This window comes from Leuciscus leuciscus, assembly GCF_965113295.1.
Source record: "Leuciscus leuciscus genome assembly, chromosome: 1".
In the NCBI taxonomy this organism is placed as follows: Eukaryota; Metazoa; Chordata; class Actinopteri; order Cypriniformes; family Leuciscidae; genus Leuciscus; species Leuciscus leuciscus.
In genome coordinates, this window is record NC_138725.1 from 26,799,618 (window position 1) to 26,825,308 (window position 25,691).

The 25,691-nt window shown below is 37.6% G+C and overlaps 1 protein-coding gene across 1 annotated transcript; it reads left to right on the top strand.

Moving 5' to 3' along the window:
* The first annotated feature begins 1,740 nt into the window (after positions 1–1,740).
* LOC309501315 (uncharacterized protein) lies at positions 1,741–18,589 on the top strand. The gene is made up of 9 exons (XM_082173345.1): positions 1,741–1,970; positions 2,333–2,638; positions 2,738–3,169; positions 17,053–17,085; positions 17,174–17,248; positions 17,542–17,570; positions 17,658–17,732; positions 17,882–17,950; positions 18,095–18,589. The coding sequence occupies exons 1-9, from the start codon at positions 1,910–1,912 to the stop codon at positions 18,203–18,205; spliced, it is 1,191 nt and encodes a 396-aa protein (XP_082029471.1). The 5' UTR covers positions 1,741–1,909; the 3' UTR covers positions 18,206–18,589.
* The last annotated feature ends 7,102 nt before the right edge of the window (positions 18,590–25,691 follow it).

Genomic DNA, 25,691 nt, shown 5'->3' on the forward strand with positions numbered 1-25,691 from the left:
ATTGTATGACAAGAACAGTATTAGTTAGATCGTCATCTGCTTGGAATAAATTGGACTTAAGAACAAGGCAAATATCCAACATGTGTAATTTTAAGAAGACTCTAAAACAGATTACAATTAATAGTATTACATAAGTTAATTTGTGACTGTTATAGGTACTGACTTTTTCAAATGCTGTATGTGTGTGAATGTGTATATGTGGATAAATGTATACATGTGGTTAGGTTATATGGATGTTATATTTATGTATGTTATATTTGTGTATTTTAATTGTACATACGTTTCAGCACTTTTATGGGCCCCAGGAAGACTAGCAACCACATTGTGGAAGCTAATGGGGATCCAAATAAACAAATAAACAAATAAACATTATCTTTTTTTATTTTTTATTATATTTTTACAAGGAAGAAATATCTTGAGTATCTTCAGAGCATGGTGCCGAAGACACATACTGACTAATGACACACCAAGGTATTCATAAAATATATACACTAGCTCGTTGGAAAAAACGTTGCAAAATGCTAAATATGTACCAATATGTACTTATTACTGCAGTTTCTAAAAGAAATGAAGACTAGAGGCAGTAAAACAGCAAGCACTTTTAATCGTTTTCACACACATTTATGATAACTTATTAAGCTTGCTCAGTAGCTCAACTGGAAGACCATGGGTTCGAATCCTGTGAAAGACGAGTCATGATGTAAGAGCTCAAAGTTCATTAATAATCTTAAATACCATGGATACGATTATGTTTTCATGTCGCATTTACTATTGTTAACACTATCGGTGAGGTTTAGGGTATAGTGTAGGTGTACGTTATTTTAAAGCGTGATGGTTAATCTTTTAGCGCCACTCTCCGGACACTTCAACTCAGAACTGCGATGATACGTACAAACTTCGACGTAATAAAACGTTGTCATATTCACGTTTATCTGTTCCGGAAAAAAGACTAAACACACTTTTAGCGCCACTCACTGGTCATTTCACTTTGAAACTGTTGTGAAACATGCACAACGCAACGTATTTTATTGTCTTGCAAAAATGTTGCCACACGTTTGTTTTTCACAAGAGCCAGGTTTGCAACATCGCATTTTACAGAAAATTTTATTCAAAATAGACTTTAAAGCATCTCTGAATTGCTTTAAACAGCTCCGTCTGTGTCACAGCACACAAAACCAGCTGACCGAGAATTATCCCCATCGTCTCGTGCCACTGCCAAATCCACCGGCCAAATGGAAAATGTCTGGCATTTGGTGTTTGTAGTGTTAATAAAGGAGTCTGGATCTGATCTATTTTCTCAGAGCTGGAGAGAGTAAAGCAGAACATTATAATCCATGTGTAGAAACTCTTCCTGAAGACATTTAATAGGCTATCTGCTTTACAGACGCTCATGAAGTGTGTGCAAATACTTTCTGTTTCACCAAACTGGAGCTGACGTTAATCATTTCAAAATACTTTAAAAACTGTTTTAGAATTCCTTTTCTACAAGTGAGTCATGGATAGTGGAAACCTTTTCAGTAGTAAAACAATTTTATTACTAATAATGTAATAATCGTATTTCTAGATTTTAATGTCATGTGGGAAACTGCTCAAATAAAGAAGTGAGACTAACAGTAATTCTCTCGTGTGCAATCTGTTCAGAGCAGTGTGAGACAGTGTGGTTCACAGTATGCACTTCTCACACGTTTAACACACACTTAAAGCAACACTTCACTGTGGCATCGTGTCACTAAACAGCTCTCTACAGCTCTCTCTCAACTCTAGCAGAATTTAAACACTCATTTGATCAGATGAGAGGAAGTTACACAACCAGAGGAGGAGATGATGATGTTTAAAGGAAGAGCTGTAACTATGAAGAGAAAGAGCTGTTACTATAAATAATGAAGAGGAAGACTGACAGAAACAGAAAATGGCTGATAAGTGTGATCTGTGTCTGCTGGGACTGATCATTCTCTCTTCACTTCTCACAGGTAAAGAAATCTGTATTTTCTCTAAAGACATTTATTAGTCTGCTCAGTTTATTCTTGCACACATTCACATTGTGATCTCAGAGTTGTGTATTGATACACACAGATCATACTGTATTATTCCTGATACTGGACATAGTGTCACTCAAACATCTGATGATGAAGAATTATCTTCATATTAAGAGTGTGTCAGTGATTTGAACAGCTCTCGGATAAAGACTAATAGTTTATTCTGGAGAGTGTGTTGTTTGCTTTAAGTGAGAATAAAGATTATGATTTAAAACTTCTGCTTTTTATGCTGGTATGTTTTATGTTTCATTTATTAACATATATCATAATTATCACTGATATATACTGTGTTTCAGGAACCAGTGGAGTGGCTGTGTTCATCAGTTCTGGTGAAAATGTGCGTCAGCCCTGTAATAAAGCTCTTTCTGACTGCAAATTAACTACATGGACCTATAACAGACATTCAGGAACAGTTGAACTGATTACTGGAGGGATAAAGAAGAACGACACAGAGAGACATGAGAGACTGAGTCTGGAGTCTGACTGCTTTCTGAACATCAAGAACGTCACAGTAGAAGATTATGGATTATACATCTGCCGACAATATGTGAATAACACACAACAAGGACCTGATGCACTTGTTTATCTGCATGTTCTTCATGGTAAGTTTATGATTATGTGGTCAATTTAAAAAGGGCAGATTCTCTGATTCTCAACTCAGATGATGATTGAAGAGTCTGTGATTTGTGTCTTGTTTTCAGTTTCAGTGTCTCCATCATCTTCATCATCTTCATCATCTTCATCATCATCATCATCATCATCATCTTCATCATCATCATCATCATCATCATCATCATCATCATCATCATCATATTCATCTTCATCCTCACAGACTGAGATCAGTCCAGGCCGCTCTGTGACTCTTTCCTGTCAGTTGTATTCATATACTGATTACTCCTGTGATTATTGGGTTCGTTCTGTGGGAATTGAGCTGTTGTGGGTGAATCAGGCTGGTGTTGATCTGAAGACAGACTCCAGATATCAGATATCATCATCATCAGATCAATATCACTGTATCATCATCACTCTGACTACAACACTCCTGAATGAAGATGACAACAGAGAGTGGAGATGTCAGCTTACTCACAAAAATCAAGTCAAGACCTCAGTCAGATACACTGTCAAGTATTCAGGTGAGAAAACAGTGTTAGAAGACCCTCATAATGTCAGTAACAATAAGCTCTGTAGCAAAACAGCTTAAATGAGGGGAATGAATAATTAATAATTAATCATTCATAATAAACAATTAATCGTACTGGTCATAAGCCATTACCAAAATCGCCCAAAAAGGGAATACAAAGCCCATATATTTGTATCTCTATATATAAATAATTAACCACAACGAATTACAATTAATTATGAATATACAGAAAGGCCATATATCAAATTTGTGAATGCCAACAAAATGAATGTCACATCGAATAATTCGTTTGTCCACCAAACGTATCATGAGATTTTCTTATCAACTCTCAAGGAGGATTCTTCTTATAAACTCTCAAGAAAGGCTATTCCTCTGGCCATGAGGAATAACTTTCTTGTTTTATAAGATTATTAATTTGTAGGTTGATCACACTTTATAAAGCTTAGCTAAGATCACACATTTAAGAGGCTTTTGTTCTGTGAGCAGCAAACAGAGGCAATCAAGCATATAATGGGTTTTTAATAAATTAAACTATAAACATACTACATAACAAAGAATACATATATGAACAGTATAATTAAATTAAATAGAGAAAGACAGAAAGAGCAGATCACAGAATGGCAAACATATCACTAACAATGAACCGAGAACCAGCAAAGAAAATCAAAACCACCTTAAGCAGGGGTATATAACCTTAATGCATTTGAACCTTGAAAAAGGTAATACTTGCATTGATCTTTTGTTGCTGAGCAGGAATGCGTGTGTGTGAGTGTCTGTTCTCGGTGTGTCCGTTAGTTGGACGCGTTCTTTCAGTTTTTCCAGAGCTCGTGTAGTTTGCGGGAAGTTCAAACGGTCTACTTGTAAAAGTTGCCAGAAACTTAGTTTAAAGTCCGTTTCGCTGGTAGGTAGAGATGAGTGAACATGAGACTAAAACAAGGCAAGGACGTAAAACAAAACGGAGAGAGAACAAACTTTAGATACACAAAACCAACTTGAAGAAAACAAAAGCTTGAAGAAGTAAAACGAAGAGCGACGAAAACATGAAGAGACAAAACAATAGAGAAGACAAAACGTGAAGAAGAGACGCTGATCTTGTGATCAGTAAGCTTTAAAGTGTGAAGAGTTTACCCCCTCTAGGCGTATGTAAACCAATAAGAACCGTTTTCCTTTGGTGGGAAAGTTTTTATGACCCATTGTTCGGGCAGGCCTCTGAGTCATGTAATTTGATTGGATGTTTAACACAAGAATCTTTTAGATGCTTATAATCCTAATGCGTCATAAAGTTAACAAAATGTGATGTAAATTAACAAATGGGGAACGAAGATTGGAGTTTATAGAGACTAAACATGCCACACGTATGATTTGTATAAACCATATTATGTAAACAGGTCTGAAACATTAATCCATAAAGTTTACAAGAACACAAAGACCAAACCACATAGAAGGAAAATCATTAGATGAGAAAGTTAGATACATGTTTAGATATATTTCTCAAGTGGGTGTATATATATATATACAGTGGTTAAATTGGGCCGGCACATAAGCCTGCTCGTTTGTGCCCTGATGTGCCTGTTTGCAGTCAGTTGCCTACTGGAAATTATGTCACATAAAATTTTATGAAAGTGATGTTTTTGAAAACATATTTCTGATTATAAATGAAAATTTTTGGAAATGGCATGTGTATTTTGTCTCGGCGGAGCTGAGATGAGAACAATCGGAACACGGCCGTCTTGTTCAGCTGAAAGTAAAAAAAAATTTTTACAAACTCACAAGCTGCTGGCCGCCGCTGCAACAACAGATCAATTTTGTCAAGTTCAGCACAACGTTGGTTGTACAAAAAGTGCCCTGGCCTTGAAAGACAATTAAGGAAAATATGTTTTGCACATTGTATGGGTCACTATCATAACAAGGTAATACAATGTGTAATCAAGTGATGTCAATTCCAGCGTTATGGACGTGACATTTGCAGTAAAAACTTGAAATATAAATTCTCAGAATTCAGACATTAGAAAACTATCAGTCTACACATGCGTTTAATATTTAATATGAGGGAAATAGGCTACACATGCCGTGGACGTGACACAAAAAGATCTTTAACTTTTAGGTGGCAAAATATTTTTTTTGTAATTCTGTGAATTAGCCTACACTGCGCAAACCAAATGTAGGCTAAATGTTATTATGTGGCTCTCCACAGAACATAACATAACATATTCATTTTATTTAATTTTTCATGTTCGCATTTATGAGGAAAATTCAATGTTACGGACGGGACAGTTCTCCGTTACGGACGTGACCGCTCTGAATGCGGCACTAAAAGACTGTTTAAAACTTTCACTGAGACCTCAGGCTCAAACAGAAAGCAAGCCTTTCTTTAAAATGAATTTCATTTTGTATTAATTATATCTTAAAGGTGCTCTAAGTGATGCAATGCATTTTTTAGGCCCAAACATTTTTTGTCACATACAGCAAACATCTCCTCACTATCTGCTAGCTGCCTGTCCCCTGAACACACTGTAAAAAAAACGCGGTCTCTCTAGACACCACAGGCTCCACAAACGGCAACAAAAACAAACTGGGCTCACCCGCACCACGAAACACAACAAACAGTACTCCAGCCAATGACCGACAAGAAGCATTGGAGGGTGGGGTTTGGAGGGTGGGGTTTGGGGGGTTAGTGCGCGTACACATGAAGGGGGTGTGTGGAGGAGAGAGAAGCATGAAGAGGGAAGTTTGAATTATGGCCGACACACGACCAAAGAGACAACGTTTCGATGAACAAATTGCAAAGAAGAGGGACAAGGATAAGGAACACGTGAAGTCCCGAATTTACATCAGAAAAACCTTCGAAAGGTGGCGAGAACTCCGCCGGCAGAAGGGCTTCCAATCCGACATAGTTGCTCTGTTTTTGCAGAACAGGTAAATCTATTTTTCTTTCTAAACTGACGTTCATGTTCACCAAACCAACACAAGGATGTAATTAGCAAGAACTATGCAGTCAGCGTTAACTTTGGTGAATACAACATATATGTTTCAGCTAGCGATCAATCTCTATTGTAAATGATCAAGCAAATTCACAGTAGGGTGACAATTTGTGTGAATGACTGTTTTCACCCACGGTTTGTTATGAATTTGATTGTTCATTTATAGGCTTTGACTAAATTTATTTACGCCGCCGCCGTTGTTTATGCTCACTGGGAAACGCGAAGCTAACGTTATCTTGCTATTATTGCGTCCTTTTATGGGAGCTATAGTTATAACCTCAGGTGGCGAAACGATTAAGATAATGTTTCTCTTTTTCTGCATTCTGTTCTGCAATATATAAAAGCATTTATCTAACTTGGCGACATTACACATTGAATGAAGTATCAGTAAAACTTAACTTGGTTTGTAGTGACTATTTTGACTTTCCTTTATGCCGGAAGGGAGGGGAGGAGGGAGGAGACGGGATGAGGAGGAGGGAGGGTCTAGCTAGCCTCCGTTTTGTTTGACAACAATTCGAATGTCAACAAGAAGTTACGACTCCCGGGATCGCTTAGAGCACCTTTAATTTTAATCAGTGTTTCATCAACCAATTGCCAGGATTGAATAAATATGAAGTAAATATAGCCTAGCAGACAATAGATAGCCTAATCATGACACGGAGGCGCCAGCACGTGAACTGAAGCGCGTCTCATAAATGAACCGAAACTCAGCGTAAAAAGGAAGCTAGCCTACTTGCCTGACAGACCTGAGGAATATCTATAGAAAGCTTGAAATGTCTTCTTTTAAACAGAACAATTCAAAACAAAAGAAAGCAGACTGTTGCTTGTGTAATCCGTATGAAATGTACATTTCTCTCTGAATCGTGGTCAGTGGACGAGGCACAGACGTTGCTTGCCGAGGAGCGGATGGGGCAACACGGAATGAAAAATTCGCATTAATATGATGATGTCATGGCAGTAGAGACGGCAACTATAACGATCAGTCCTACCCACTTTGAAGCGGCACTAACTGCAGTGGAAAAGCAACCGAGCTAAAGCGAACCGAACCGTGCCGTACCGAGTCGAGTCGTACCACGCAGTGGAAAAGCGAAGCGAGCCGAACCGTTCCGCGCCGAGTCGAACCGTACCGAGCCGAACCGAGCCGTACCATGCAGTGGAAAAGCGCCATATTACAAGGTAATACAATGTGTAATCAAGTGATGTCAATTCCAGCGTTATGGACGTGACATTTGCAGTAAAAACTTGAAATATAAATTCTCAGAATTCAGACATTAGAAAAATATCAGTCTACACATGCGTTTTATATTTAATATTAGGGAAATAGGCTACACATGCCGTGGACGTGACACAAAAAGATCTTTAACTTTTAGGTGGCAAAATATTTTTTTGTAATTCTGTGAATTAGCCTACACTGCGTGGCTCTCCACAGAACATAACATAACATATTCATTTTATAAAATTTTTCATGTTCGCATTTATGAGGAAAAAACAATGTTACGGACGGGACAGTTCTCCGGGACAGTTCTCCGGGACAGTTCTTGCTTGTGTAATCCGTATGAAATGTGCATTTCTCTCTGGTGCGTTCACTACTGCATCGTCAACTTCATCTATGGAGGGCACTGACACAGAAAACAATTGTTTATTAATAAACAATTAAAATGTCTCCTTGATATATTTTACATATTCATAATCATTACTTGTGCCGGTTCTTAGTGACAGCTTTTAGGTGCTTTATTGGCAGCGCCACCCTTAGCCTACATGTTACATGAACGCGTCAGCACCACATTAGCACAGAAAACAGGAGATTTTTTTCAATCCCTGTTTTGGCAGGGGAAAAACTGATCAGAAAATGTAACGAAATGTTGTAGAAATGTAGTGGAGTAGAAAGTATAATAATTGCTGCAAAATGTAACGAAGTAAAAGTCTAAAGTAGGCCTATGCACTATTGATTCTACTTAAGTTAAATACAGATAGGTTAGATTATGTGGAATTATGTATTATTATGTGGTACTTGCCCACATAATAAATCCCAATTTAACCCCTGTGTATATATATATAGGATTAACATGGTTTATATAAAATCCTTAAAAAAGAAATCGAGTGAGCTGTCGCAGCTGTCTGCAGATTCCTTTTGGGGTCATAAAACTCTTATCAGTCTAAAAGGGGGTCCGGTAACACCGCGTTCTGTTAGGGATACATTCTTTAAAATAAGCACTTAGAGTTCAACTAACACAACTTGGGAATCATAACTATGTCAATATAAGGGGGAAAACATTCATGCATACAGCAATATGTCATATACATTTCAGAATTATTTATATTCTGAGTTAGATACAAAGGACGTTTGTGTGTGTGTGTAATGGCATCTCAGAGGTCTTTTCTGGCCACCTGGATTTCTTGCTTGCAGAGAGAGGGGGTTTGAATAGATAATGATCTCCTTTGAAGCTCACAGCAGAGGAGTTTGGAGATGGTTCTGTTAAGCTTCCACTCGGTCACAAACGTGTCAAAGGGGCAATTTGATTCAGACTCATCGGCGCTAAGCTGTGATTTACCTTTATGAGGTTGATGGTTAAAAGCTTATCTTAAAAGGACATGCTTCATGGTGCAATGCATTCTGGGAGCTATGGATAAGTTTCGTATGATGCACTCAGAATGCATTGCACCATGAAGCATGTGACCATTGTTGAGATTCATATGCTGATTATTGATGTCTGTGTGCGAGTAAAACTCACAGGAGGCCAAAATATGTAAATGGTGTGTTAAAAATCATTTGATGTTCTGATTATACTGTGCTGGATCTCTTGCTGTAGAATCACAACAATAAAACAAAATGAATTACATACTACCCGTACAAACCTCACACAAAATATCACTGAGTTAAGCCACTACATGACGATGATTACATTCTTATCATCAGTCAGCTTACAGCATCTGATTATATTTTCACTTGCTGTTCTCGCCATAACAAACAGACACAGCTGCCTGAGAAAATGTTATGTTAAAAAGTCAAGAGCCTGACTAAAGCACACACTGATCGCCACAATGGTAACATCAAATCAAACTATTACTTTCAAATAAGTAATCAACATCTAAACCTCTGTTAATTCTCAATAAGAACTTCTGTAGATGTCTGACAGAAATAAAGTCAGTCTGGTTACTAATAAGTGGAGCTGGTAATGCTGTTTGTGGAGTTGTTTAATCAGATCTTGAGAGATTTAATGCATTTTATCTTCAGTTGATTTCATCCAAGGCAGTGGCTGGAAGTAGGCCTAGTTCTTGTGTTTCTCATTCCTTCAGTGATTCTGCTTGTTAACAGCAGGTGTTCATCAATAATGCACAATCATTATTCAATCACTTAATTATCTCATTACCTCCAACACTGATTAAGTGTTACATTAAACAGCCTGTAGTGCGCACACTAAGCAGTGTTCATTTTATCTGGGCAAACCCATGTGGGGCCTACATGGAAACTGAGGACAAAACTGGCTGGGTCCCAGTTAGATAGCCCAGGTCAAACCCATTTGGGCCCCACATGGCTGTGCTGGCTGGGCGTGAGATTGTCCATACGCTATAGGTCTATCAGTATCACTGAACCAGAACAAACTGAGGGAACAAAAGCTTCTTTGACTCTCACAGAAGAGTAACTCAAAGAACTGCAGTGAAGTAACAGTCCAAAACGTGATGCTGGAAATAATAAGGGAATTGAAACTTGACAGCAAAAATATTAACTTTGTATGTAATATTATCAAAGTTAAAATATGGTTATCTTGAGTGTTAACTAATCAAAATATGACTGTCATATTCTACAGTATGATTGTCACATTGAGTTGTTGTTTTAGTTTCATTTCATGGACTTTTATGGTGTGTCCCAATTGGCATACTTATGCATATTCTATGACTTGTTTAGTATAAACAGTGAGAGTAGTGTGTTCATATAACACTCCGGTTCTTTCACTCGATTCTCCAAGAAAGTGTCACATGAAGACGATATGTTGAGCTCATCCATGCAGACACGTGTCCCATTTTCTCACAAATCTCTACGTTCATTTAAGACTTTATTTAAATCATTTAAGACGGCTCTTATGAGGACACTCGACAAGTCTTGTCGCGCTTGAATGGTTTAAAAGCATTCACAATAAGAGCGTGATCATACAACGCTAATTATATAATTATATATAATTAACCTTAAAGAAAAATAGTTATCTCTGCCTACATTTTGTTTCTGTCTGACCGGAGAAAGTTCGTCCTGCCATTCACCTCAACAGCTCAGATGAAACTGAAGAGAAAATGGCCGACTTCACTTATTTCTTACTCTAATGCTCAATTCACCTTCTTATACTACGCCCTAAGAGTATGTACTCTTTTTGGGAAGAAACGATGCATACTTTTGAGTGTGTAGCAGAAGAGTAGACAAGCTTTGGGACAAACAATCACACCATACAATCGCGTCTTTAACGGTTGCTCTCTGTCGCTTAGTTACACACATCCTGACACTCAAACTGACCTGTCAATCATCTTGTCAAAGATAAAGTCCTCCACATTTAATTTCATTTCATTTCCTACTAGGGCTGGGTATCGTTCAAAAAATTTCGATACCAATACCGATACCTTGATTTCGATACCGGTTCCTGAACGATACTTTTTTCGATACCAATTTTATGAAATCCATTTTAACAAGATTACATAACACATTACCTCAGAAAAACTTTGGTTTTATTTTTTCAGTTTGACTCATGCTCCTTAGTCAGTGCACAAAGGAACAAAAAAAAAAAAAAGCACAAAGGAACAAAATATTTTTTTATAAAGAGCTCATGCTTACCAAACCTGAATTTGTTTGATCATAAATACAGTAAAACTTGTAATATTGTGGAATAGTATTACACTTTAAAATAGTATTACAATTTAAAATAGTATTTGAATATATTCCAAAATGTAATTTATTCCTGTGTTGTCAAAGCTGAATTTTCAAAATCATTACTTCAGTGTCACATGATCTTTCAGAAATATGAAAACAGTTTTTGGAAACTGATACATTTTTTCATGATTCTTTGATTAATAAAAAATTCAAAAGAACAGCATTTATTTGAAACAGAAATCTTTTGTAACATTGCACATGTTTTAAGGTCATTTTTGATCACTTTAACACTAGAACTGCCATGGCGGTCATTTTGACCGTTTTGAATTTTATATCTGCAATAACTTTGTTGAAAAAATAAATAAAATCCTGCTGGTACCTGACTTTTCCTAAAAGTGTCTGTATTTTCATTTAAAATGCTTTTCATATAAATTACACATAAGGCAAAAAAACAAATGAACATATTTACCTATTTCGGCCATAGACGGTCATATTGACCGCACTGAATTTCGCGGTATTATTATACATATACCAATATACACAACAATAAAAAGTGGTAAAAAATACACAAAACATATTCTACAACAAATCATTTAAATGTAATGATATTCAGAACAGAACAATAACAAATAAATAATCCATAAACAAGCCAAAATGAAATCGGTTAGGCTACTTTCAAGCGAAAGTGAAAGTAAGCGCCGTTGGGCTCACGTAACTCTCTAATTAGAATTAAAATGTTTCAACATGCGATGTATTTGGATGGTAAACTATTCTTTATTACCCAGCCAGCAGAGCCATGTGGGGCCCAAATGGGTTTGACCTGGGCTATCTAACTGGGACCCAGCCAGTTTTGTCCTCGGTTTCCATGTAGGCCCCACATGGGTTTGCCCAGATGAAATGAACACTGCTTAGTATGCACAGTACAGGCTGTTTAATGTAACACTTAATCAGTGTTGGAGGTAATGAGATAATTAAGTGATTGAATAATGATTGTGCATTAATGATGAACACCTGCTGTTAACAAGCATAATCACTGAAGGAAAGAGAAACACAATAACTACTTCCAGCCACAGCCTTGGATGAAATCAACTGAAGATAAAATACATTACATCTCTCAAGATCGGATTAAACAACTCCACAAACAGCATTACCAGCTTCACTTATTACTAACCAGACTGACTTTATTTCTGTCAGACGTCTACAGAAAAGAATTAAGAAGAGGTTTAGATGTTGATTACTTTTTTGAAAGTAATAGTTTGATTTGATGTTACCATTGTGGCGATCCGTGTGTGCTTTAGTCAGGCTCTTGACTTTTTAACATTAGTTGTTCTCTGGCAGCTGTGTCTGTTTGTTATGGCGAGAACAGCAAGAGAAAATATGATTAGATGCTGTAAGCTGATTGATGATATGAATATGATCGTCATATAGTGGCTTAACTCATTGATTATTTGTGAGGTTCATACGGTAGTATGTTATTCATTTTGTTTTATTGTTGTGATTCTACAACAAGAGAATAATAGAATTTAATCAGAACGTCAAATTATTTTTAAAACTCCATTTACATATTTTGGGCTCCTCCTAATCTTACTCACACACAGACATCAAGAATCAACATATGAATCTCAACAATGGTGACATGCTTCATGCTGCAATGCATTCTGGGAGCCATGGATAAGTTTTGTATGATGCACTCAGAATGCATTGCAGCATGAAGCATGTCACCATTGTTGAGATTCATATGCTGATTCTTGATGTCTCTGTGCAAGTGGAACTTTCTGTAGTCCAACATGTGTAAATGGTGTTTTAAAAATCATTTGATGTTCTGATTAAACTGTGCTGGATCTCTTGCTGTAGAATCACAACAATAAAACAATATTAATAACATACTACCCATATGAACCTCAAAAATAGTCAATGAGTTAAGCCACTATATGATGATTATATTCATATCATCAATCAGCTTACAGCATCTGATTATATTTTCTCTTGCTGTTCTCGCCATAACAAACAGACACAGCTGCCAGAGAAAAACTAATGTTAAAAAGTCAAGAGCCTGACTAAAGCACACACTGATCGCCACAATGGTAACATCAAATCAAACTATTACTTTCAAAAAAGTAATCAACATCTAAACCTCTTCTTAATTATTTTCGTTAGATGTCTGACATAAATAAAGTCAGTCTGGTTAGTAATAAGTGAAGCTGGTAATGCTGTTTGTGGAGTTGTTTAATCAGATCTTGAGAGATGTAATGTATTTTATCTTCAGTTGATTTCATCCAAGGCTGTGGCTGGAAGTAGTTCTTGTGTTTCTCTTTCCTTCAGTGATTATGCTTGTTAACAGCAGGTGTTCATCATTAATGCACAACCATTATTCAATCACTTAATTATCTCATTACCTCCAACACTGATTAAGTGTTACATTAAACAGCCTGTACTGTGCATACTAAGCAGTGTTCATTTCATCTGGGCAAACCCATGTGGGGCCAACATGGAAACTGAGGACAAAACTGGCTGGGTCCCAGTTAGATAGCCCAGGTCAAACCCATTTGGGCCCCACATGGCTGTGCTGGCTGGGTATAGGCTTTGTACTTCACTCGTGTTCCAAAATCGACGGAAAAAATCATCCTTCACATGCGCAAAATGGTACGAATTGTAGCCTAGGCTACTGACTATATCGAGCAGTGGAATTTTTATATGTTAGGTTGACTAGGCTATTTTATTATTATATTTTATTATGGCTGTAATGAACGGGCTGCGATGTCAAGATTGCAATGGAACATGGTGTGTGTGTGTGTGTGTGTGTATGTGTGTGCGTGTGTGTGTTTGTGTGTCGGCGGGCGCGGACGCGATCGAGTGTAAACATGAAAACAGGCTACTCATTTTGTTCAGGACATCTACTGATATTATTATTGATAGATGTATAATTAAACTTGTTTAAATGTACAGTTTGGTGTTGTTTTGTTTTTAAAAGACATCCTAATACAATAAATGCATTAATCTCTCAATTGGGTATTTATCATTAAAGATATAGAGTTTTGAATCTAGCGGTCAAAATGACCGCTTGCGGCAGTTCTAGTAGTTATGGAATTTTGGCACTTCTAGTGTTAATGCATCCTTACTGAAAAAAAAAAATTCTGACCAACACATTTTTGAATGGCAGTGTACATTCAGTAGTCATTATTATGGGGCACCGTTTGTAAAGTGTCTCATGCTGAAAATAACAGCAACATTTTGTCACATTTAGCTTCAAACAATGTTGTATTTAACTGGTATGAATTTTTGACGGTCACTTTTTACCACATTTACAACAATATTTGTCAACTTAGAGATATTTTAAATAGTTAAATCTAAATATTAAATGTTACACCTAAATGTTAAATCTAAATGCTAAATCTAAATGTTAAATCTAAATCTAAATGTTAAATCTAAATGTTAAATCTAAATCTAAATGTTAAATCTAAATATTAAATCTAAATCTAAATGTTAAATCTAAATGTTAAATCTAAATCTAAATGTTAAATCTAAATCTAAATCTAAATGTTAAATCTAAATCTAAATGTTTCGGGTGAAATTAAATATTTAACTAATATGCAAAATCAAAATGCCGGTAACCGGAAGTGCCAAAATAAAAGCTCGAGGAGGTCAGTGTGTGTTTATAGCATGGTTTATAGTGTCAAATAACGAATAAAAACCATCTCATCCGAGGAAATGGACTCTTGGACATGGATTATCGTGATAATAACTACCTAAAATAATAAACACATTTGGAGAAACTGTATTGAAGAGTAGGCTAGTGTCACTTTTATGAAAAGTGCGGGACTTATGACCTGCAGCCATAATAGCCAGCCACTAGGGGGCTCACTTTGACTGAATGTCATGTCATCACTCTCATCACGAAACTCTACAGTTTCTCCAAACGTGTTTATTATTTTAGATAGTTATTATCGTTATATTATAGTTATTATTATGAGATGGTTTTTATTCGTTATTTAACACTATAAACCATGCTATAAACACACACTCGAGCTTTTATTTTGGCACTTCCGGTTACCGGCATTTTGAATTTGCATATTAGTCGAAACATTTAGATTCAACATTTAGATTTAGATTTAACTTTTAGATTTAACATTTAGATTTAGATTTAACATTTAGATTTACATTTAACATTTAGATTTAACATTAGATTTACATTTAACATTTAGATTTAGATTTAACATTTAGATTTAACATTTAGATTTAGATTTAACATTTAGATTTAGATTTAGATTTAATATTTAGATTTAACATTTATATTTAACATTTATATTTAACATTTATATTTATATTTATATTTAACATTTAGATTTAGATTTAGCATTTAGGTGTAACATTTAATATTTAGATTTAACTATTTAAAATATCTCTAAGTTGACAAATATTGTTGTAAATGTGGTAAAAAGTGACCGTCAAAAATGCATACCAGTTTTTTAAACATTGTTTGAAGCTAAATGTGACAAAATGTTGCTGTTATTTTCAGCGTGAGCCGCTTTACAAACGGCGCCCCATACATTATTGCTATATTTCTGTCAGAGTGATCAACAAGGTATCTCTTCATTTACCAGTCGAAGACGGAGCAACTTTCTGCTCTCCATGCACTGTCGAGGTCTTCATCATATCTGTCGTGGTACCGGTCTTTGCAGCAATTATTTTACCGCAAATACTGCATCACGCGCTGTTGGCGTCGAGCCTGGAGAAATGTATCCACACTTTTGATCGGCTTTTCCACATCTTTAATGTATTGTGAGTGTGTGTGCTCGCGTCTCATTGAATATGTGCGCAAGTTTGTGTTTGTGTGTGTGTGCGCTCGCGATATGAGAATGTGTGCGTGGACAGTTTGTGTGCGCGCGTGCGTCTCATACGAGTATGTGGGTGGACAGTTTGTGTGCGCGCACGTCTCATATGAGTATGTGCGCGGAGAGTTCCGCGCGTCTCGTGTGTGTAGAGTTTGCGTGTATGTGCGTGAGCGACTTTAGGCGTGTCGTTGTGCATTTCATATGTATTTGTTTGAGCACTGACGTTGACGAGTTAACCCCTTAGGTATCGAAATCTGGTACCGAAAAACAAGTCATTTTTCGATACTCGATAGTATTGAGGCAATTATTTAGGTCGGTACCTAAAAAGTATCGAACTCGGTACCCAGCCCTATTTCCTACCGTATCGGAGAGAAATGCAGAATCACGTTGATCTGCAGACACGGGTCTTTCATGACAAGACTCTCCTCATATTAATGCAGAATGATGCATTTAAAAGTAAATGGCCAAACGGATCTTTATAAAAGTCCACATTGTTATTGCAGATGAAATAACACGGATAGCTAACATGAAATAAATATTTTCTATCAGGTTAAACTTTGATTAGTCACTCAAACCTTTATCTAAACCTCTCAACTCATGTTTGTAGTTCCTCCTCCAAAGCACAATGGGTTGTGGGTAATATTAGCCGTTATAGTGAGCACGGATCCACACTTCGAAAATCCACCGGAAATAGCAGACCATCCGGAGACTTCTGGCACACTCTTCAACATACTATGCTTTGGGACACTTATTCTAATCTCACACACTGTTTAGGAAGGATAGTATGGACATTGAGACGCAGGGCGAGGCTGTGTTTACGTCCACTTTTTATGCTCATCCCTCGCTAATGTTGCACGAGTGTCCACTACTGGTGAACTCTTGAAATTAGATTGAATGAAATGCTCTAAGCCCTTGATCACTTGGAATCCAATATGGAGCTGATTATAAATTATACATTTGTTTTACACACCATTATATAGGCCTGTATGTATGCTTGGGCTGTTGGAGAAAATATATATATATATATATATATATATATATATAAAAAAAAATAGATAAAAATCTATATAGAGTTGTGTGGTGTGACATGCTTCATGCCGCAATGCATGCTGGGAGCCATGAGTTTTATACTATACCATGAAGCATGTCACCATTGTCAATGGCTGTTGTCTTTGTATATAATTGTCCCCATTCATCCTTTTCACAGAGTCTCAGGATCATTGGAATAAAAACACACAAGGTACATAATCACAGTGTTTTGTCTTTGTCTATAGTTGTCCCCAATCTGCCCTGTCTGTCTCTGACTCTGTGCTCGATCTCTTCTTCAGTCATAGTGATTTCTGTCGCTGCAGTCGCTGTTCTCCTTCTTGCTCTTCTCTGGCTGATCTGCAGAAAAAGAGCTGGTGAGTTCAGATTTACTCCGTTACAACAATTAAAAACAGTTCAGATGAGCAAACAAACACTTCATGTTCAGACTGTAAGTATCATAGAAACATGTGGATTATATGAAATTCTCAAACAGAAGTTTATTCCTGCTGAGAAATCCTGTAATGTCAATCTCACAGAGTTATCACGTCAACAATCATTTTTATTATTCATTTTAATGCTTCAACAAAATCTGATTGTTGAAAAAGCGTAATGCTTAACATTGTGTTTTTCCATAAATACTCATATTTCATGAGGCTCTTGTTTTCAGATAATAAAAGAGGGACTGGCGACTCCGCGGTGAGTTCAGTAATGCAGTGATTTAGATTTGATTATTGTCTTTAAAGCTCAATAAAGTGTCATGCAGTTTAACTGTTTGTTCTGAAGGTCAAAGATGAGAATGATCATAACGGGGCGAATGAGACGATCAACATGTCCATTCCTCCCGCTGTAAGAGCCGATGTGAGTCCACTAAATCATCAAACATTACGTTCACTGTCTGTTCAGTAATGTGATTTAAAAGCTTTTGTGTTATTCTACATATTATAGAGAGAGATATGTCTGTTCTGTGTGTTAAACTTCACTCTCTGCACGTTTGCATTGACGTTTAGGAGCAGACAGATGATGTGACTTATTCTGAGGTCACTTCTTCCAACACAAAGCCAGTAAAATCACTCAGTGTGAGTAGATACCAGCACATGAGTTGACTCTCAGATAAATGAAGCTAATGCTCTAATAATAATAATAATAATAATAATAATAATAATAATAATAATAATAATCGCTGTGGTTCAAACATTGATGGACAGAATCTGTTCTTTCAGGATCATGATGATACAGTGACTTATGCTGCCGTCAGAGGAAGAGAAGATCAACCGCAGGATCAACTTTACGCCTCTGTGAACAAGAACAAGACCTTCACAAATAAACATTAATGATACAGATCATGAGCTCATCATATCAGGAGCAGACGGGAAGATTTCTTCCCTCTGGGGTTTGGAGGAATTATATATGTGTGTGTTAACGAGCAGATATTTGTTGAATGTCCTGTGAATATGACTGGAGTCTGTTTATCCACTGGATTTCTGTCTGAAAACCTTCATCTTCATGCAGAAGCTCATGCTGAAATGATCCTCTTCCTTCAGCTTGTATATCAGCTGTTTCTTCTACAGAGAGACGTCCATCTGAGAATTACATCAGTGTCTGCTCACATTATATTGTCATAAAATATTCTAAAATTTGACTTTGCAGTGTGTATATGTCACACAATTACATTTTTTCACATGTGACAATAAAGAGCATGAAAAATCATGAGTTAAAAGAAAAGTTTTTGTTCCTTTGCTTCTATTCCTGTAAAAACAGACGTAACTAAACTTGCTCCTTTTAAAACCCTCTATTTTAAAACCCACCAGCCGCCACTGGAAAACCGAAGTAGGCTACGTTTGGCAGGAACTACAAAGCTATTTGAGGAAAAAAATATCACTGATTTTTTTTTATTATTATTTTTTTTTTAATAAAATAAAATAAAATAAAGAAATAGGGGGGACCTAGGATGATAACAGCACTAAACACTAGACAAGAGAGTCCATTACCACCCTCTGAGCTACAAGGAAACGCTGAACATTTGGACACCATGTTTCACTTCCTCAAATCTGCTTCACAGCTTTATCAGCGCTTTAACCTATTCTGAGAACAGAGCTATTCTCTGAACGTGTTCAATGCATCCTGCAAAATCTCCATCATCTGGAAATCACACTGAATGCTACACTTGAAGTCCATTTCAGAGTCTTGCATATCTGAGCTTTCTCGATTTTCCTGAGTAACTCTCTCAGTTAAAGGATTTATAAGAGATCATTTGAGGGTTTGCATATGTGATAGTCCTATTTATCTTTATTTAGCAGATTTTAAACACACATAAACACTAACATTTTACATGAAGCATTGGCTTTATCACATTTGCTGTCGATGAATAAATGTTACTGCCATGATGGTGTTGTTCCAGCATCTACCAGCAGAGGGTTGATGAGATTATTCAGTCAATTCCTGACCCAATCCCAGAGGAAAACAGTGAGGATCAGGCACTCTTTTAAAAAGACACATTTCCGGCTATACTTTTGGACTCTGCTCATATACAGGTGCTGGTCATATAATTAGAATATGATGAAAAAGTTGATTTATTTCAGTAATTCCGTTCAAAAAGTGAAACTTGTATAATGTATACATTCATTACACAGAGACTGATATATTTCAAGTATTTATTTCTTTTAATTTTGATGATTATAACTGACAACTAATGAAAACCCCAAATTCAGTATCTCAGTATCTAGAAAATTAGAATATGTGATGCGATCTAAGGAAAACCCACCACATGGTGAAATTTGACCTATTACAGGTTTTGATATCATATGGAAGCTGGTATCAAGCCCTTTCCAAATCTGTTTTTATTTTTATCATAGCTTGTTGGTAGCAAAAGTTATGTTTATCTGAAGTCGGCCGATCGCTATGATTTTCTGGAACGGAATTTTGAGAAAAACAGGTTTAATAACTGTCACCGTCGGGACGCTTGGCACTCTTTTTTTTAAACAGGATTGGCGCGAAATGCACACTAATACACATTCACTGTACATGTTTTGTGGTTTATTTTATAGGTAAACTATCTTTGTAGTGTTAAGAGACGGACAGGTGTATGGGATATACGGCGATTGTTTTGTTTTTTTCACCTCTGCCGTGCGTTAGAGAAAATGGTCGCATAGAATGCATTAGAGAGTATTTTCAGCTTGACACTATCGCTGTTTTTCTGCATTAAACAAGGGAATTTTGCCAAGATATTTTCAGAGATAAGAGTTATCTTTTGTGTTTATTTAAAATAAGACAAATCTGATATTATTTTAATCTCCAAGATGTTATTTAACAGTTGAGATAGTTCTTTAATGCTTCGCTAACTAGCAGAAGACACTAGCAGGGTTTAAACCCCAGTTGTGCAGGCGGGGGCATGTTGTAACACTGCGTTACAATGTGCCCCTATTAGAAATATGCTATTATATTCTATACTTTTATTAATTTAATTGGGAAAACGTGAGAAAAAGGTGAATAAAGACTGAGAGTCAATGTTCAGAAATGACTAATTATTTATTTGTTTTGGTGTTTTCATGTGTTCGTAGTCAAAACTCAAAAATTTGTTTATATTTAATTATTAAAAATTGCCATTATTTTATATGAAAAAGTTTTTTAATTGTATCTTATTTAGAAAATATTTTAGTTTGTTTTGTATATATTTTTTATTAGATCAGATAACATTTTAAGCTGTCATATGTTATGTTACAATGTGCCCCTGCACATGTTACAATGTACCCCACCTATGGGGCATGTTGTCACATTTCACTTCCATTCTTTCGGGGTATGTCAAGAAAAAAGTATATACTGTATTAATAAAACAAAACCACATAATTGTACTAGACATGTGGGAAATTAATGTGGGAAAAAATAAATACTCTGAACCATAAGTAGATTTACACAAACTGAGAAAGTCAAAAAGCGTTAGGTTGTGCCCCGCTCTCCCCTACTAATGAATGTAAATGAGGAATCCCCAAATTTGATGAATGTGATCGAACACAGACTGAATCAGCCTGTAGCTAACACTGATGCTAACTGGCGCTCAAGGTCGAGCAGAAAGCGGCACTCAGCTCAGAGTGCAGCCGAGCCCAGGACTCTGATAGTGGGGGACTCCATAATCAGAAACATTAGCAGCAGGGATACAACTACATGCTGCCTTCCACAAGCTACAACTTCTGATATAAACAGGGAACTTCAGAACATTTTAATGAAACATAAGACTGCAAATCGACTCATCATTCATGTGGGGAAGAATGATATTCATAAAGAGCAGTCAGAACTCCTTAAAAAGGATTTCAATGAACTTTTTGAAACACTTAAAAGACTGAAAGTTCAAACATTCATCAGTGGACCACTCCCAGCAAGAGGAACAAATAGGTTTTCACGGCTGCTTGGGCTTAATACATGGCTGCAAAAAACCTGCAATATAAAAGGAGTAAACTTCGTTGACAACTTCAATCTTTTCTGGAGTCAGAGACAACTATTTCATCGGGATGGCCATCACCCAAACAAACTTGGTTTAAGAGTGTTAAAGGACAATATCTACTTCTCCCTCAATCATCCTTCTGCAGTGTGTGCCAATCCACTCAATCTGAACGACACACACACACACCTGGAAACAGTATGAATGACCACGGGACTTCACTTGAGCAGAAAAATGGACATGCGGTTGACATATCACACAAGGACAATAACAACCTCTGCTCACGGACACAATCTCAGCTGAGCCCTGCCCACAGAGCTCACCACAGACAGACATATTAGAACTGCTCCAAGATTCAGCACCCAAGGACGACTTCCTGGAAAACAGCCAGGGAAGCCAGGACAGCATATTACAGCCTCCGATAACACCTGAGCAACAGCCCCTCTCACCAGACACGTTATCCCTCTCTCCAGACACGTTATCCCTCTCTCCAACATCCCCACTTCTGTGTTTCTCACAGAAAATGGAAGAACTGGTGTATGCTGGAACCAGACTATCCCACTCTTTTGCTGCAAGCCCCCAGATACCAACCAAAAAACGGCAAGCACCTCAAACACCGAAGCCTGCGCGCCGAGCTTGCCCGCCCCCTCCTGTGAGAGCTCTTCGGCCTCTTCGGCCAAAACGCCAGGGCCCACACCCTCCCCCATCTGCTCGAGGTGAACCAAAAACAACTGATACCAGCTCTCAGTGATATGTTTTGGGTCCCTGCTATGATAACAGTAACTTTCTCAAATGTTTACAGAACAAGCGGGAACCCAGTGTGCCTGTATCTTTCTCTATTGCTGTTCTATTACAAGATAGAAAGTCTAAGGCCTTCAATAGCCGTACAGCAAACCCAACTAATCTGGTGCCTATTACACGTCAAACTAAGATTGCTGTGGGGACAAAAAGTAAGACTGTTAAGTTAGCACTTTTGAACATTCGCTCACTTAAAAATAAATCACTTCTAGTCAACGACTTAATAACCACAAACAACCTGGACTTTATGTTTCTAAATGAAACCTGGCTAGAAGACAGCTGCAGTGCAACAATCCTCAATGAAACAGCCCCTCCTAACTTTACTTTTATGAGTGTCTGCAGAGCTGTTAAGAGAGGTGGGGGGTCTAGCTGCTCTTTTTAAAGATATCTATCAATGTAAGCAAATATCATTTGGGAATTACACGTCTTTTGAATATCTGGGTATTGTGTTAAAAGGTGCTCCATGCATTTTACTTATCATTATTGACAGGCCTCCAAAATACTCTCCAGGCTTTGCTGAGGACTTTACAGAACTGTTATCAACAATTACCTCAGAGTTTGACTGTTTTGCCATTGCTGGAGATTTTAACATTCACATAGATAATGCAGAAAACAATATGGCAAAATAAATCAAAACTGTTTTAAAAACTTTTGATCTGACTCAGCATGTACATGGACCCACACACAATCGCGGACACACTCTAGATTTACTTATCAGTAAGGGTCTAAACATTTCATCGATTGTTATTAAGGATGTAGCACTGTCTGATCATTTCTGTATTTTCTTTGATATATTGATCTCTCCTGCCATTGAAGCTAGATCTGTGTCTGTCAAGAAGAGATGCTTAAATGAGAACACTAGTGTACTATTTATGAAGGCTATATCCTTAACACCAAGAATATCTGCTGAATCTGTTGATTTTCTCCTTGATTCTTTTAACTCAAAAGTTAAAAATGTAATTGATGATATTGCTCATGTGAAAGTCAGGAAGAAGAGTGGCAGACAAAAAGCACCTTGGAGAAACTCAACAGCAGTGCAAATTATGAAAAGACAATGCAGAAAATCAGAGCGCATGTGGCGGAAGACAAAACTTGTAGTCCATTATAACATCTACAAAGACAGCCTGCATGCTTTCAATATGGAACTAGGCAAAGCTAGACAGACTTTTTTCTCAAATATTATAAACTGCAATTTAAACAACACACGCACTCTTTTTGCCACTGTAGAGAGACTGACAAACCCTCCAAGCCAGATTCCCAGTGAAATGCTCTCAGACAACAAGTGCAGTGAGTTTGCTTCTTTCTTCTCTGAGAAAATCAATAATATCAGAAAGGTGATCAGCACATCCTTGAGTTGCGCTGGGGTTAGACAGATCAGACCACCTGAGAAAGTAGTTACTATGTCTGACTTCAAAGAAATTGATGGCAAAATTTTGGAAGAAACCGTACAGCACCTTAAAACATCAACATGCGCCCTTGACACACTTCCCACATATTTTTTTCAAAAGTGTGCTAAACAGTTTAGAAGCAGATCTTCTAGAAGTGGTAAATGCCTCACTTCTCTCTGGTACCCCTTTTCCACCAAGGCAGAGCTGGTGCTGGTTCGGAGCCAGAGCCTAGTTTCAAATCGGTTCTTTGTTTTTCCACCGCCAAAGCACCAGCTCCGAACCAGTAAAACTGGTTCTTAAGTAGCACCAAATCATTGCAGGGTCTAGAACGGAGCCAAGAAAGAACCGCTTGCGTCAGGGGCTGGGGGCGGGGTTACCGTAGACTGAAGAGAAACTTGTGACCGCCATTTTTAAATAGCAGCTAGTCGAGCTTATAGCAGCTCGATTATAATATCCGTCTATGTAAGTTACGGCGAGCTGCACAAACACGTTGGATTCGCCGGGTTTGGATGCCGATTTATTTTCGCAAACCCATGAGCATCCATAGTAACGCAACTTCTATTATTGTTGATGCCTTGTTCGAGATGCATCGGAGCAGCGTGGACCGATCAGAGCTGCGGGAGTGTTTGGAGATCATACGACTCCTTGTGCTTTTTGATAGCTTTCGCAATGCTTTGATTTCATGTGCTGATCGTTCTGCGAGAAGCCGATGCATCTCGAACAAGTCTGGTGTGTTTGTGTTTGGCGCTGCCGCACTAGCGTTGCTGGGCAACATGATACGTATGCAGTGACGTAAGATATAGCTCTGTTGTGGCTCTCTGGCCGGTGGAAACGCAAACCGGTTCTTAGTAAGCTCGTCAGTCGAACCAACTCCGAACTGGCAATAGCTCTAGCTCTGAACCAGCACCCGGTTCTTGTTGGTGGAAAAGGGGTATGGGAGTTTTCCAAACTCCCTGAAAACTGCAGTTGTCAACCCCCTCCTGAAAAAGAGCAATCTGGATAAGACCATATTAAGCAACTATAGACCGATCTCGAATCTTCCTTTCATAGGCAAGATCATTGAAAAAGTTGTCTTCAACCAGCTGAACAAATTCTTAAGCTCGAATGGATATTTTGACAATTTTCTATCTGGTTTCCGACCGCACAGAGACAGCGCTCATAAAGATAATAAACGATATTCGCCTAAATACTGATTCAGGCAAATTATCAGTGCTGGTACTACTCGACCTCAGTGCTGCATTTGACACTGTCGATCATAACATACTTCTTGACAGGCTGGAAAACTGGGTGGGGCTTTCTGGGATAGTCCTAAAATGGTTCAGGTCATACTTAGATGGGAGAGGTTATTATGTGAGTATAGGAGACCATAAGTCTGAGTGGACATCCATGACATGCGGAGTCCCTCAAGGCTCAATTCTTGCGCCACTCCTGTTCAACCTGTATATGCTCCCAATGAGCCAAATAATGAGAAATAATCAAATTGCTTACCACAGCTATGCCGACGACACACAGATCTACTTCGCCCTATCGCCTAATGAGTACAGCCCCATTGATTCCCTGTGCCGATGTATTGACGAAGTCAACAGTTGGATGTGTCAAAACTTTCATCAATTAAACAAAGACAAAACTGAAGTTATTGCGTTTGGAAACAAAGATGAAATTCTCAAGGTGAACGCATACCTTCACTCTAGGGGTCAAACAACTAAAAATCAAGTCAGGAATCTTGACACTAGAGTCAGACCTTAGTTTCAGTAGTCATGTCAAAGCAATAACTAAATCAGCATACTATCATCTGAAAAATATTGCAAGAATTAGATGCTTTGTTTCCAGACAAGACTTAGAGAAACTTGTTCATGCTTTCATCACCAGCAGGGTGGATTATTGTAATGGACTCCTCACTGGCCTTCCCAAAAAGACCATAAGACAGTTGCAGCTCATACAGAACGCTGCCGCTAGGATTCTGAGCAGAACCAGGAAATATGAACATATCACACCAGTCCTCAGGTCTTTACACTGGCTCCCAGTTACATTTAGGATTGATTTTAAAGTATTATTACTGGTATATAAATCATTCAATGGCCTAGGACCTCAATACATTGCAGATATGCTCACTGAATATAAACCCAACAGATCACTCAGATCATTAGGATCATATCAGCTAGAAATACCAAGGGTTCACTCTAAACATGGCGAGTCTGC